The sequence below is a fragment of the Coregonus lavaretus genome, assembly GCF_964263955.1.
Source record: "Coregonus lavaretus genome assembly, chromosome: 22".
NCBI classification, from domain to species: domain Eukaryota; kingdom Metazoa; phylum Chordata; class Actinopteri; order Salmoniformes; family Salmonidae; genus Coregonus; species Coregonus lavaretus.
The window spans coordinates 9,780,520-9,794,885 of NC_140009.1; the positions used below are offsets into that span (position 1 = coordinate 9,780,520).

Sequence of the window (14,366 nt, forward strand, 5' to 3'; positions counted from 1 at the left end):
GCCAAAGGGCACCATCTCTAAGTTCACCAATACAGTGTGCCTTCACATACAAAATTGTGACAATATTGTATTTTTCTCTCGCTTCAAAAAATATTTTGCCAGTTCAAGTTTCACTTACACAGGTACTACTAGCTTTGCTCATGATCTCACTGTGTAAGGTCAAAGGCCACCAATGTGCTGTCCTGACCGGTTACATGGGTAGTGTTTTGTGTAGTCCTGAGACCTATAAGAACCACAGGGTCAACACAATGATCAACGTCTTTGGAATGCACCACGGAAACTCCTAACTCCAGTTTAGCTTCAAACTTTGCTCTACGTTTTTGAATAGGCAAATAACATGAGATCCTTAGTGTATGAGCTTCAATGTTACCAAAGCTCGGCCAGTAGCCTTCAGGCCAGCCGGAGGTGAAATGAATTTTATTACTATGAAAATGTGAGAGCCTAATATCCAGATGCTCGTCATCCTTCAGGCTGTGTGTTCAGTGGCCTGGTGAGTCACAGGTACAAATACTTACCATCCTGGGTCGCTGAGTCACTTAGCAAAGAAAATGTATTAACTGGCTTCTACCTCAGATTGTAGGCCAAGTTGTTAGTTCATTTTGTAAAACAGAAAGCGACCGGTCATAGACTTAATTTAGGCTATGTGGATTTGGAACTTTCTTTAACAAGTTTGAACTATTTTAAAGCCCCTCTGGGCTAATTAACACCATGACGATGCGCACGACTCTTCCTTATGGAAGACACTGTTACCATGTCAACATTGCCAGTAAGGAATTTCAACCACACCTTAGCGCACAATGAAATGAAAGGACTGTAGAGAGGACCGCACAGAAGTCAATAACTAAGGCCTAAATGATAGCAGCAATATACAGGCCCTGCAGGATCCTAATGGAGGGGAACCATTCAGAGTTGTCATGGGGAAAAGTGGAAAATGAGAACAGGCTCTGGGCCTATCACGCCTGGTTCACTGGATGACATCGTTGTTGTGCAGCAAGTATGCACGTTTGGATTCATGGACAGACGGTGCTAAACCAAAATACATTCACAGTGTAAAACACAAACAAAGTGCATGTTAACTCCCACCTGTCTTTTCTCTGGACGCCAGACAGAAAGAATCTCAATCGTTTTGTTTACTACCACAGACAGAGAAACATTGGACACAATTCAGACACAACCCGTTGGACACAACCCAGAGTCACATGCAGCTGGAATGTGTTTTGCATATTTTAAGGCTTTCTCCAACCGGTTCACACACCTGAGAAATGAGTAGATCTGCAGTCTCCACACACAGGTTTAACTTGCTTCAGCCTAAGCATTCCTACTTACAGACCATAGAGTCATGTGACTAGTGATAGTATCCCTCGTACCTGAGAATGTCGCTAGGTTGGCGAGAATACCTCTGGAATGTTAATTGTTATAAAACAATGGCAGAATTGGTAGGGCATTCCGATCAAAGCAATGCTCCATGGTATGTGAACTGTTTAATTTATATATTCGATTTTCTTGTGCTATTGGCAAGAAACAAAAACATACAAAAAAAGTTCGTTTTTTTGTATCTTAAGCAAAAAAATAGTCACAGCCAGTATGTTCACGTTTCAAAACACACCATGACTATACTCAACCTATTTCATAGTTAGACGTTGTTTTTTTAATGATAAGGTTAGTGGAATTGGGCTGTGTGGAGAAGAGATAGTCCTGGGAATGATAAGTGCAAGCAGGCACAGTTAGTTCTGGCTCATTGGCAGTGTATGTTCCAGTCTGTTAATCAAGAAAGGGTCGCCTACTATTGTTGGGATCAAAAGCACAAAGGGTCTAGACTAGAGCTCCTTTTGCACAAGTGTCCCACTATCAACCAATTATCACAAAACAGAGCTGATATTGATGAGAGGAAGACGGTGACAATTCATTTCTCCAATGCGTCCTCTCAACATTAGGGTCGTTGCACCAATTTGTGCATTTTGAGAAGTGTAACATGTTTTATTTTTTACATTCTGTCATAAAGAGCACATGTTCAACTTCATAAAAAAATAAGTTTTCCCATTTCAACAGGTTAAAAGGAAAAAAAGGACTACAGTAAGGCCTATTAAGTGCCAAATAGAGTAACAGGGTTGACTGGGTTGACGATCTCATCTTAAATCAGCCATGAATCCCCTTGTGACAGGGGGAATGGAAGCTTGTTGTGTGCAACAGGGAGATGCAATTGAATCCAAGCTTCACCCCAAAACATGTATTGTTAACAGTTCTAACCGGTCTGTCTATGGGTAACCGGGTTGACGTGTTCTGTTCGACCACTCAATTTTCCATCAGAAAACACAAAACAATGGCCAAAAGGTTACCAGTTCAACTGCTTTTACACTATGATTTCACTATTAGATGTTCAATGTTGCTTTTGAAAAAAAATAAACATTTAAAAAAGGAATAGTTTCACCATATTAAAACAAGAGTTCAGTTAACAGAATAGGGTTGACTTGGAAATGAGGGACAGACATAAATGAATCACTAATCACATTAAATAAATAATCATCTTTAGAAATGACTGTCAAAGCAACAAAATAACTAGGGCTTTACAATGATGGTGAAAACTGTGTGGATTAAGTGTGTTAAAATTTTCCTAGAAGTCACAGAGGATGCACGGAGGGACATGTCAAAATGCTGAGTCTTTATTAATATTAGCAATCTGATGGATTGAATTCTCCATGTTGTCTATATTAAAAGGGCACTTCATTCAATATAACAGGCTTTTAAAATTCAACATTGGTGCACAATTTCTACTTAAAATTTCACTATTTTCGTGGAACGACCCATTATCCATTTTAATCTTACTGATATCAATTACAGTGAGAGAAAAAAGTATTTGATCCCCTGCTGATTTTGTATGTTTGCCCACTGACAAAGACATGATCAGTCTATAATTTTAATGGTATGTTTATTTGAACAGTGAGAGACAGAATAACAACAAAAAAATCCAGAAAAACACATGTCAAAAATGTTATAAATTGATTTGCATTTTAATGGAGGGAAATAAGTATTTGACCCCTCTGCAAAACATGACTTAGTTCTTGGTGGCAAAACCCTTGTTGGCAATCAGAGGTCAGACGTTTCACACATCTCAGGAGGGATTTTGTCCCACTCCTCTTTGCAGATCTTCTCCAAGACGTTTGGCAACTCGAACCTTCAGCTCCCTCCACAGATTTTCTATGGGATTAAGGTCTGGAGACTGGCTAGGCCACTCCAGGACCTTAATGTGCTTCTTCTTGAGACACTCCTTTGTTGCCTTGGCCATGTGTTTTGGGTCATTGTCATAATGTTTCCACCTCCATGTTTGACGGTGGGGATGGTGTTCTTGGGGTCATAGGCAGCATTCCTCCTCCTCCAAACACGGCGAGTTGAGTTGATGCCAAAGAGCTCCATTTTGGTCTCATCTCACCACAACACTTTCACCCAGTTCTCCTCTGAATCATTCAGATGTTCATTGGAAAACTTCAGACAGGCCTGTATATGTGCTTTCTTGAGCAGGGGGACCTTGCGGGCGCTGCAGGATTTCAGTCCTTCATGGCGTAGTGTGTTACCAATTGTTTTCTTGGTGACTATGGTCCCAGCTGCCTTGAGAGCATTGACAAGATCCTCCCGTGTAGTTCTGGGCTGATCCTCACCGTTCTCATGATCATTGCAACTCCACGAGGTGAGATCTTGCATGGAGCCCCAGGCCGAGGGAGATTGAGAGTTATTTTGTGTTTCTTCCATTTGCGAATAATCGCACCAACTGTTGTCACCTTCTCACCAAGCTGCTTGGCGATGGTCTTGTAGCCCATTCCAGCCTTGTGTAGGTCTACAATCTTGTCCCTGACATCCTTGGAGAGCTCTTTGGTCTTGGCCATGGTGGAGAGTTTGGAATCTGATTGATTGATTGCTTCTGTGGACAGGTGTCTTTTATACAGGTAACAAGCTGAGATTAGGAGCAATCCCTTTAAGAGTGTTCTCCTAATCTCAGCTCGTTACCTGTATAAAAGACACCTGGGAGCCAGAAATCTTTCTGATTGAGAGGGGGTCAAATACTTATTTCCCTCATTAGCTGCCTGGGTCAGAGTGGCCCACTCCCACATGTCCACACAAACTTTACACACAGCTCTAATGTCAAGTTGATTTCCGGTATGCATTATTCTCTGCCAACACAGAGCAAAGAAAGGTAACAAAGTGACTGAAAAACTAAAATGAGTGAAAGGAGGAGTGAGGGTATTGATAACAGTGAGGGTGAGCAAGAGAAAGAATATTAAAGTCAAGCTATGAGACGGGAGGAATACATGAGTGGGAATGAGTAAGTACAGTAATGAGTGAAAGGGAATGTGAGTGAGTGAGAGCGCTTCATGCTAGGGCAGAGCTCTGTTACCACGGAGACCTTTACCTTATTCCTGCACTAGGTCTAGTCGATGACCGTGTCATGATGCCACTCGCCGACACAGACTGTCACATCATTTAGCAAAATGTGGACATGCAACATATCTACACACACATGATCTTGGGTTGCAAAAATGCTCAACTTCATTGACATGGGTAACTAGCCTAATAAGTAAAAAGGTGGTGTTCTTGGACGGTAGACAAATAACAGAATTGTTAATTGAACGTTAACCGGTTCTTAAAGCAAAGACATTTACATTTTAGTAATTTAGCTTATCCAGAGCGACTTACAATTAGTACATTCCTCTTAAGATAGCTAGGTGAGACAACCACATATCACAGTCATAGTAAGTAAATGTTTCCTTAATAAAGTAGCTATCAGTGGAAGTCATTGCTACTTGGAAAATATACTTTAAAACGAATTATTTTGTATTGTTGTACAATTCCAGTCAATTCACAAATGTTCCTAATTGAAAAACACTGGACAGAATATGAATTGGAATTTCAGTGTTCTTCCTGAATTGACTAGAATTCAAATGGAATTGACCCAAACCCTCCTAGTCAGTGATAGTTGGAAAATACACTTATTTAGGATACTCTTAAATACATGAAAATGTAAATATATTGCCTAATATACACTGAACAAAAATTATAAATGCAACATGTAAAGTGTTGGCCCCATATTTCATGAGCTGAAATAAAAGATCCCAGAAATTGTCCATATGCACAAAAAGCTTATTTCTCTAAAATGTGCACAAATTTGTTTAAATCCCTGTTAGTGAGCATTTCTCCTTTGCCAAGATAATCCATCCACCTGACAGGTGTGGCATATCAAGAAGCTGATCATTACACAGGTGCACCTTGTTCTGGGGACAATAAAAGGCCACCAATTTGATTTGATATATTAAAAATGTGCAGTTTTGTAATTTTGTCATTGCATTTGATCAATGGCAATTTGATACCGTGACGAGATCCTGAGGCCTATTGTCGTGCCATTTATCTGCTGTCATCACCTCGTGTTTCAGCATGATAATGCACAGCCCCATGTCACAAGGATCTGTACACAATTCCTGGAAGCTGAAAATGTCCCAGTTCTTCCTTGGCCTGCATACTCACCAGACATGTTTGGGATGCTCTGGATTGACATGTACGACAGCGTGTTCCAGTTCCAGAAACTTCGCACAGCCATTGAAGAGGAGTGGGACAACATTCCACAGGCCACAATCAACAGCCTGTGTCGCACTGCATGAGGCAAATGGTGGTCACACCAGATACTGACTGGTTTTCTGATCCACGCCCCTACCTTTTTTTAAAGGTATCTGTGACCAACAGATGCATATCTGTATTCCCAGTCATGTGAAATCGATAGATTAGGGCCTAATTTATTTATTTAAATTGACTGATTTCCTTATGTGAACTGTAACTCAGTAAAATCTTTGAAATTATTGCATGCTGCGTTTATATTTTTGTTCAGTGTAGCTTAGTTTAGTTAAGCCATAATACATCACAGTTCAGAAGTCAGTAATCCCATTTTGCAACCAATGATGATAAGGCTTTAATCATCTGGGTAAATTATACTCAGTGGACAGGGGGAAACATACTGGTTTACAATAAGTGTGTGGTGGGTTAGATAATACAATGGTTTTTCTCAGGAACTCTAAATGTGATCTGGGCACATCTGAAACCAAAGCAGAAAGTACAGCACTGAGAAACCCCCACCACAGCACATCAGGTGTGGACAGGGGTGAATTACCATCAATACTACTCACATTCACACCACGTATGTAGAACAAACACCCACCAGCATGTCGTGGGTGTATTTTTGTGACATTTTAATGGTGACATTCATTTCTATGAAATGAAACTAGTTTATGGCAAAACCTTACACTGAGGGGAAAGGGAGCCCCTCTTGACTTCACCTGAGAACCCTAGTTCACCCCTAGTGAGGTGACCCCTAGTGAGGTCACCCCTAGTGAGGTCACCCCTAGTGAGGTGACTAGAGGAGCTGAATTATGTTTAAGAAGAGAGTGCTTTAGGTATTGTGGTTGAGTATTGCTGGGAGAGGAAGAAGGCAACATTACATAACCCTCATTTAAAGATTGAATACCCATCGGCTGAGAGATATGCAAATAGTTGTAAAGCTCACACAGTTGATGCCAAAGAATACAGGTTGTTTTGCTGTTTAAATCTTCTCTTTAGCTAGGCCTGTTTCCAGATCAAAGAAAATATTAACCAGAAAAACAAAAGGCAAACACCTGAAGGCCTAAAACTAAAATAACAAACCTTGATCAGATTCCCAAATAATTTAGTGGAATGTTTTCCCATGGAGTGAGAAGTAACTGGGCAGGTCTTTTTGAGCACCTGGCCGAAGGGAAAGCGCTAACCTAATTTCAGGACTGCTCTTATATAACCCCATTCTTGTTGGACTATCCCAATTGTTTGGGAATGGATTGATTTCACACCTGAAGTACTGGGAGTGTGAAGGGAAATGTAACTGGCGTGAATTCATACATGTAGGTCAATATGAATGTGGTTTCCATCCGTGCCTAAGGGGAATAACAAAGCTATGAGACCCAGATATGAGGAGCCATTCTCAGCCCGTTCTCACACCTGCAGGTGCAGGTGGCCGGGTCATGGCTATGCTCAATGGACAGAACACATTCAGGGAAACAATGCATTTTTCCACAATGCCTAAAAAATGCTACAAAAAAATGAACAAAATGAAACCCTTACAATGTAGGCCTAAACAACGTTTTTTGGGCCAAGAAAATGTACAGATGGATAAAATATATATATATGCCCAAAAAACGTTGTTTAGGCCTACATTGTAAGGGTTTCATTTTGTAGTCTTCTGACACACATATACATGTGTGTGTGTGTCAGAAGATATTTACACAAGGATGAATTCCAGGAAACAACTTACATTTATATTGAAATAACAACTGCTTTATTGTATTGTCTATTCACCAGATGATTCACATATGTAATTATTATTATTTATTTTTTTAAACACATTGACTAGAAGCATTAGAATTGGCCCTGTGCTTTTTCACAGGGTTTATACTGTCACTGCATCATAGAATTCACTATGAAAAGCCATGGTAGAGTAGCGCCATCTAGTGTCATAAACTGAAATTGGTTGGCATTGCTCTTTACCAAATTTTACCTTGATTTCGTTCAATGTCTGGTAGACAAAATGTAAGCTAACGATACTAATGTTAAGAACATGTACATAACATTCAAGCTCCTCCATGGAGTCCATTACTGACGTTCTTTTACAATTATTTCTTCATTTCAAGGAAGGTGCATTTTTGATCACATCACTGCATTCTTTACCAGAAAGTAGGTTCGTAATCGTGTAGGTCGATTCATTGATCTCTTTATTTATTAAGCCCTTTTACAAAAACTCCCACTGTACCTTACATCATTAATAACCTTTAGGCGTATGAATTACCACACCCAGTCTCAGGGATGGTCTCTACTGAGTTAGGTAAATCAGCTTTTCTGGGGGTTTTTGCACCGTATGTTTGGAACAATGTTCAAAATTCTCTTACATTTGCTTTCACATCTGCATTGCTTGCTGTTTGGAGTTTTAGGCTGGGTTTCTGTATAGCACTTTGTGACATCTTCTGATGTAAAAAGGGCTTTATAAATACATTTGATTTGATGTTTCGGTGCCTCTAGGACAATTTACACTCCTGATTGAGGACCTTATTACTGATTAATGTTTTTTTATGACCGTGTTTAGTTTCCGTTTGCATTTCGTTATTTGATGTATTTTAGTAATTTCTGTAATTCAGGGCTCTTCTGTCTCAGTATGACTTCCTGGTCAAATAAAGGTTTAACAAATGATCAGCACATCTTTGCTGCAGGTTTTATGTTGGACTGATCGAGTTCAAAGACAAGGCCTGGGTCCATTGGAGGGCAAATGAGAAGGCTGTCCACTTACCGACAGCTCTGAAGAGACATGCTCCATCCTCTTTCATTTTTTTAATGACGAAGCCTTTCTTTTCCCCAAGCGCTTTCTCAAACCAGTGCTCCTGCTGAGAGAAATAGAAAACCTGTCATTCAATGCAATGGGTTATACAGGCAGGTCTATCTGACTACCATAGGAGGCAACCTTACATTAATGTCTCAAGTGAGCTTGTTGAAGTATTTATGGAATAACATTTCAAGAGTGCAGATTAGGCAAAAAAAAATAAAAAATTGCTACACATTTGTTTTGTTTTTAAACAGTATTGAAAATCACATGGTCGGTAATTCAAAATACCCCGGTATACGGTATAAATTGTATATCAGCCTTCGTCTAACTGAATTGAAGAAAATCCTTGTTTACCACACCATTACATTAACTTTTTTGTTTCCAAATTATGTAGGCTAATTCATTAATAACAAGTTGTCTTATTAAGTTTGTCCTTTCCTTACTGAGAGGTGAAAGACAAGTAGTAGGCCTATTAAACATTTACATTTACATTTTAGTCATTTAGCAGACGCTCTTATCCAGAGCGACTTACAGGAGCAATTAGGGTTAAGTGCCTTGCTCAAGGGCACATCGACAGATTTTTCACCTAGTCGGCTCGGGGATTAGAACCAGCGACCTTTCGGTTACTGGCACAACGCTCTTACCCACTAAGCTACCTGCCGCCCATAGGCTTAGCCTATTCAGCTTATTCAAATCGAATTGCAGCCTAATGCAATTATTTCATCCTTTTTAAGCAGAGGCCTAGGCTACATTGTTTACAAAGACATTGTTTATAAACAATTGTGTAAAACAAACTTTGCCTATATTTTGGGATATGATGGAGTAAGACAGCTGTACTAACTTCATGAGTATGTTCATGGCATTTTGATTCTTGAAGAATCAAATAGGACTAAGCCTATCATTAATGGACATGACCATTGAATAGCAGACGTAGGCTTACTATTGCTGATTGAACGTTTAAATAGGCCTACTTCGTGTATTTTCTAAGGCGCAGGAACAATGTAAAATTCCTGGTTTATTAAATAGCATCCCTCTTTTTTCACTGAACAGCCTAGATATCTTCATAATGATGAAAATTCATTCAGAATAAGAACCTATAATGAATTTCAGGAATAGACCAATTCGAGATCTTTGAGCAAGTGTACAATCTGTACATTTCCTTTTAGCTTAGCCCTCTTTTTTTTATGGATGAATATTACTTGTTTGCCTACACTAGCTTTTAATGCTACCGCTTCAAATCATATTTAGAGAAAGATGTTGCTCTCATGTAGCCTAATGCAATTTATTGACTAGCAGTAGAGCAAACAAACCGCTATTTGCATGTGAAAATAGAATGGGATGTATTCGCTCCATTGTTTGTGACGCTGATAGTATGCACATCTTGCAGAGTGTGTCTTTAATGATTAGGCTTTATCGAAAAGTGCTTCATTATGACTCCTGGAACGTAATAAAACAAATGACTGGCATACAAAAAATACAAAAACGAGCTAGCTCATTATTTCTCCAAACTTTGAGTACTTTCACATTCCATTTTAGATGAAGCCTGAATTGATGTGGTTGACTGAACAGACCTGGATGAAGAAAGCAAACAACCAGTGACAGTCAATACATGTACCTTTTACCCACTACTCCCAAACTGGTCATTTCTAGAACGCCCATTTAAAACAAAAAACCAATGTGGTACTGTTATTGCTTTATTTTGCCAAAAATATATCTATATATAATTAAATGGACCATATATGGTGTTCCATTTGGGTCAAATCATGTGGGAAAGTATTTTGTCTTTGAACAGTTTGCTGCTCATCTGTAAAATGAAAATAATGAGAGGAGAGCATGTGCAAAATCTGAGCAATGACATACTGACTCTCATACATTTGGTCACCTAGTTTCGTGCCACAACTAGCCATTTTAATTAACATTTATATTAACAATTTTTACTTTTTATTTTACTGTTACAGTAAAATAAAAAGTCAAATGTGCTAATATAAATGTTATTTGAAATGGCTAGTTGCGGGACGAAGGTAGTGGTCACCCTGGAGGCCATGAACTGAACTAATGAAGTACATTTTACACAGCATTACCTGTTCCACTGTAGCTGGGTCCTCAGACTGCAGTCTCGATGCGTTCTCGTACTCATCTTCACTGTTGTAACCCGCACCTTCCTCCGAATCAGCACTGGGACCTCCACTGCCACCTCCAGCTACGCCGGGTGTTCCACCACCGGCCACCCCAGAGCAGGTTGCTTGTCGTCGCCTTTTACTCAGACCAGGCCCCGAGCAGCAACTACCAATTCCTCCACCACAGCCAACGCTGCCTGACAGTTCTCCGCGTGTCCCAGCAACGCATGGTATTCCTCCAGTCCCATCCCCAGGTCCAACAGGAGACCCTGAAACCACGGGAGGCGGAGAGGCCTGCTGTGGCCGAGAGCTAGCCTCGTTCCGTCTATCCTCCCTTGCCGAAGGTGGAGCGGCTTGATAGGACCATGGTGGCGGCGAGGCCCTCGGTCTTGCACCTGTACGACCTCCGTGTGGATGTTGATGCGGGTCAGAGCCACTCCTTCTGTCAGTCTCGTCCGGGTGGTCCGAAACACCGACACTCGAGTTCGGCTTCTTCTTCGGAAGAATCGTCATGGTTGTCTGTTAGGGGGGGGGGGGGGTCAAAGGGGTGACGATTCCTTCTTTCCAGAATGTAGTTAGTACGCCTACTTTGCCGTTTAGGCCGTCAGTTTTTGTGCAATATTCGACCTTAAACACTTAGGTTACAAAATATATCGATATCATCTGTTATTGGCTTTGTTTTCTGGTGATAGCTAGCTAGTTGAACAATAACAAACCGTCTCCCTCTTCCCGTCCTCCAAGCTCTCCATTCCCCACAAAACATCAACACAGATCTGACGACACAGGAACGTCACTTCCCTTGCAACAGCTTTTTTTTAAGGGTCTGTGCTATACTGCATCCTTGGGACGTCCCTACCCCATTGAAGTTGACGTTTAAAATGGTTAAGATACGGTTAGGTAAGGCTTATCGTTGAGGTTAGGGTAGGGGTCAAGGTTAGGGTTAGGAGTTAGGGTAGGGACGTCCCAATGATCCCTGATAGCACTGACCCTTTTTCACGTTGGACGTTTTCCTTCCTCAATGGTCTTTCTGGGTCGTCACTAGTTACCACAGCCACAACGTCAAAAACCCTGCCCATTTCTACAATTTATCTTAAAATGTTATTTTAAACCTTGAACTTAATTTTAACCAAACTCCTAACCTTATACTTAACCCTAACCTTAAATTAAGACCGAAAAGCTCATTTTAGTTTTCATGAATGTTTACCATATAGCCAATTTTGATAATGGAGAACAAATGATAATGTAAAATATAAATATTAGTTGGAAAGTTTGTTAGTTTTCTTTATTAATCCAGGTGTAATGGATTAAGTGTTTGTTTTTTCCTACAAGAGAAACAGTAAATGTTTACTGGACATATAATTACATTTTAGTCATTTAGCAGACGCTCTTATCCAGAGCAACTAGGGTTAAGTGCCTTGCTCAAGGGCACATCAACAGGTTGTTCACCTAGTTGTCTCAGGGATTCAAACCAGCAACCTTTTGGTTACTGGCCCAACACTCTTAACCGCTAGGCTACCTGCCGTCCTATAATAATGATGTGTTACTATGTGTGGACTTATATTATGAATAAAATAATTAGATAAAATGTGTGTTTGATTTTAGTATCTGTAGGCACATATTCCTAATGCAAACTCCTGCAATTTAGCCTAATTAAATGTACCCTCAAAAGAAGAGGCATTTTGGAAAATCCATATGGTAACAATTGGCATGTCACGATTAGTTGTTATTTCATTTTCGTTCATAAAGCCTTCTTTACTTTATTTGAGTGATTGGGCATAGGGGCCCCATGGGATGTCAATTGCTTCAGCGTTCACCTCTGAAATAGCAGGTCCAATAAAACAAATGAAATACTCACTTTTTGCAAAGATGTTTAGATATGCTCCAAGCCCCACTGCACAAACTTTACTGTATGTAGTATGTTTGATGTTGTGAATGTGCATAGGCTATATTTACTCTGTTGGACCTACAAATACAAATACAAATGGATGAGCTGGGTCATCACATCTCTGATCAACTGAAGTTCCTTCTGGAACAATGAAGTATACTGAAGAAAAATATAAACGCAACATGCAACAATTTCAAAGATTTTACTGACTTACAGTTCATATAAGGAAATCAGTCAAATTAAATGAATTCATTAGGCCCTAATCTATGGATTTCACATGACTGGCCAGGGGTGCAGCCATGGGTGGGCCTTGCATTGGAGGCTCCTCAGAGGAGGAAGGGGAGGACCATCCTCCTCAGTGAATTTCATAAAAATATAAATAATTGAAACATTAAAAAAGTTATACATTTTAGATAAAACGATACTATATATAATCACATGTCACCAAATAATTGATTAAAACACACTGTTTTGCAATGAAGGTCTACAGTAGCCTCAACAGCACTCTTTATGGTTGCACCATTGTGTAGCCGGAGGACAGCTAGCTTCGTCCTCCTCTGGGTACATTAACTTCAATACAAAACCTAGGAGGCTCATGGTTCTCACCCCCTTCCATAGACTTACACAGTAATTATGACATCTTCCAGAGGACGTCCTCCAGCCTATCAGAGCTCTTGCAGCATGAACTGACATGTTGTCCACCCAATCAAAGGATCAGAGAATGACTCTTGTACTGAACATAAGCTACAGCTAGCTAGCACTGCAGTGTGTAAAATGTGGTGAGTAGTTGACTCAAAATGAGAGAAAGACAATAGTTGAACAGTTTTGAACAAATTCATTTCTTCCAAATTGAAGGAGAAGCAAGAGAGAAATAGAGAGAGAGATTAAAAATAAATAAATCACTTTCAATTTCACTTACTTAGCTAGCAAACGCAGCTAGCTAATTTAGCCTACTGAAACACCCTGCTCAAACAGAGGGATACTATGTTAGCTAGCTGGCTTTCCAACACAACACTGGAACTCTTCCAAGTCAAGGTAAGCTTTTGGTATTACTAATTTATTGCCACCGGGGCCCACCGGTGTAACTGCCTACTGACTGTAACTTTACTGCATGATTGTAGTGGGTTTACTAAAGTGTTTAGTTCTATTAGCAATGCTGACTATGACAGTACTTTAGCTAATATGGTGCCAAAGATGTAGGCTGTGTGTAGCGGTTTGGCTTGGAAAGTTTTTTTTTGCTTGGTCACATACAGCTGATGTGTTGTGCATTGAAGTCCACAAGAAAAGGAAAGAGGTGAGAGGAGAGCACATAGATGCAAGAAGGAATACAACGTGGCTGCTATGAAAGTGAACTGTGTTTACGCGTGATCAGGGGTATATTCATTCCGCCGATTCTGTTGAAAAACGTTTCTTAAACGGAAGCAAACGGAACAAAACGGGGATAAACATACCTGAATTTGTCCAATAGAAACTCTTGTTTGCAACTGTTGGACTAATGATTACACCCTATATCAGCTAGATGAAGGCAAGAGTGTGCAAGGCGGTATTGAATGTCACTGTCTGTCCATGTGTCACTGTCTGTCCATGTGTCAAATTTGTCTCTCGACCTGTGTGCACCTATGTTGTAAACTTTCATTCATAGGCTAGGTTGTAGCAACCTCATGATGGGTATAGGGAAAATGTGAGTATCATTTAGTAGCCTAAACCTATTGCTGTTACATTGAACTGGGTGAATGGAATATGAATGACAGTCATCCAATATGCTGTAATAGAAATAAGGCCACGCTAATGGGAAAAAAATCATCCTCCCTCATCTTAAACGGCACTGACCTCCACTGCTTGGAGGGCATAGGCCCACTCACTTGGCAGCCAGGCCAACCTACTGGGGAGCCAGGCCCAGCCAATCAGAATGAGTTTTTCCCAACAAAACGGCTTTATTACAGACACAAATACTCATTTTTTGTACATATGGAAAATGTCTGGGATC

The 14,366-nt window shown here is 40.2% G+C and overlaps 1 protein-coding gene across 4 annotated transcripts in view; it reads right to left on the reverse strand.

Moving 5' to 3' along the window:
• otud5a (OTU deubiquitinase 5a) overlaps positions 1 to 11,269 on the reverse strand; it is a 30,626-nt gene extending 19,357 nt beyond the window's left edge. For 2 of the 4 annotated variants that reach the window (XM_084187634.1, XM_084187633.1), the window contains exons 1-2: positions 10,459 to 11,269; positions 8,345 to 8,438 (exon numbers count right to left, since the gene is read on the reverse strand). In XM_084187634.1, coding sequence (XP_084043760.1) covers positions 8,345 to 8,438; positions 10,459 to 11,007 — 643 coding nt within the window. In that variant the 5' untranslated portion in view covers positions 11,008 to 11,269. The remainder of the gene's footprint in view (positions 1 to 8,344; positions 8,439 to 10,458) is intronic. The other 2 variants (XM_084187636.1, XM_084187635.1) reach the window with 1 other exon arrangement.
• Positions 11,270 to 14,366: the final 3,097 nt, after the last annotated feature.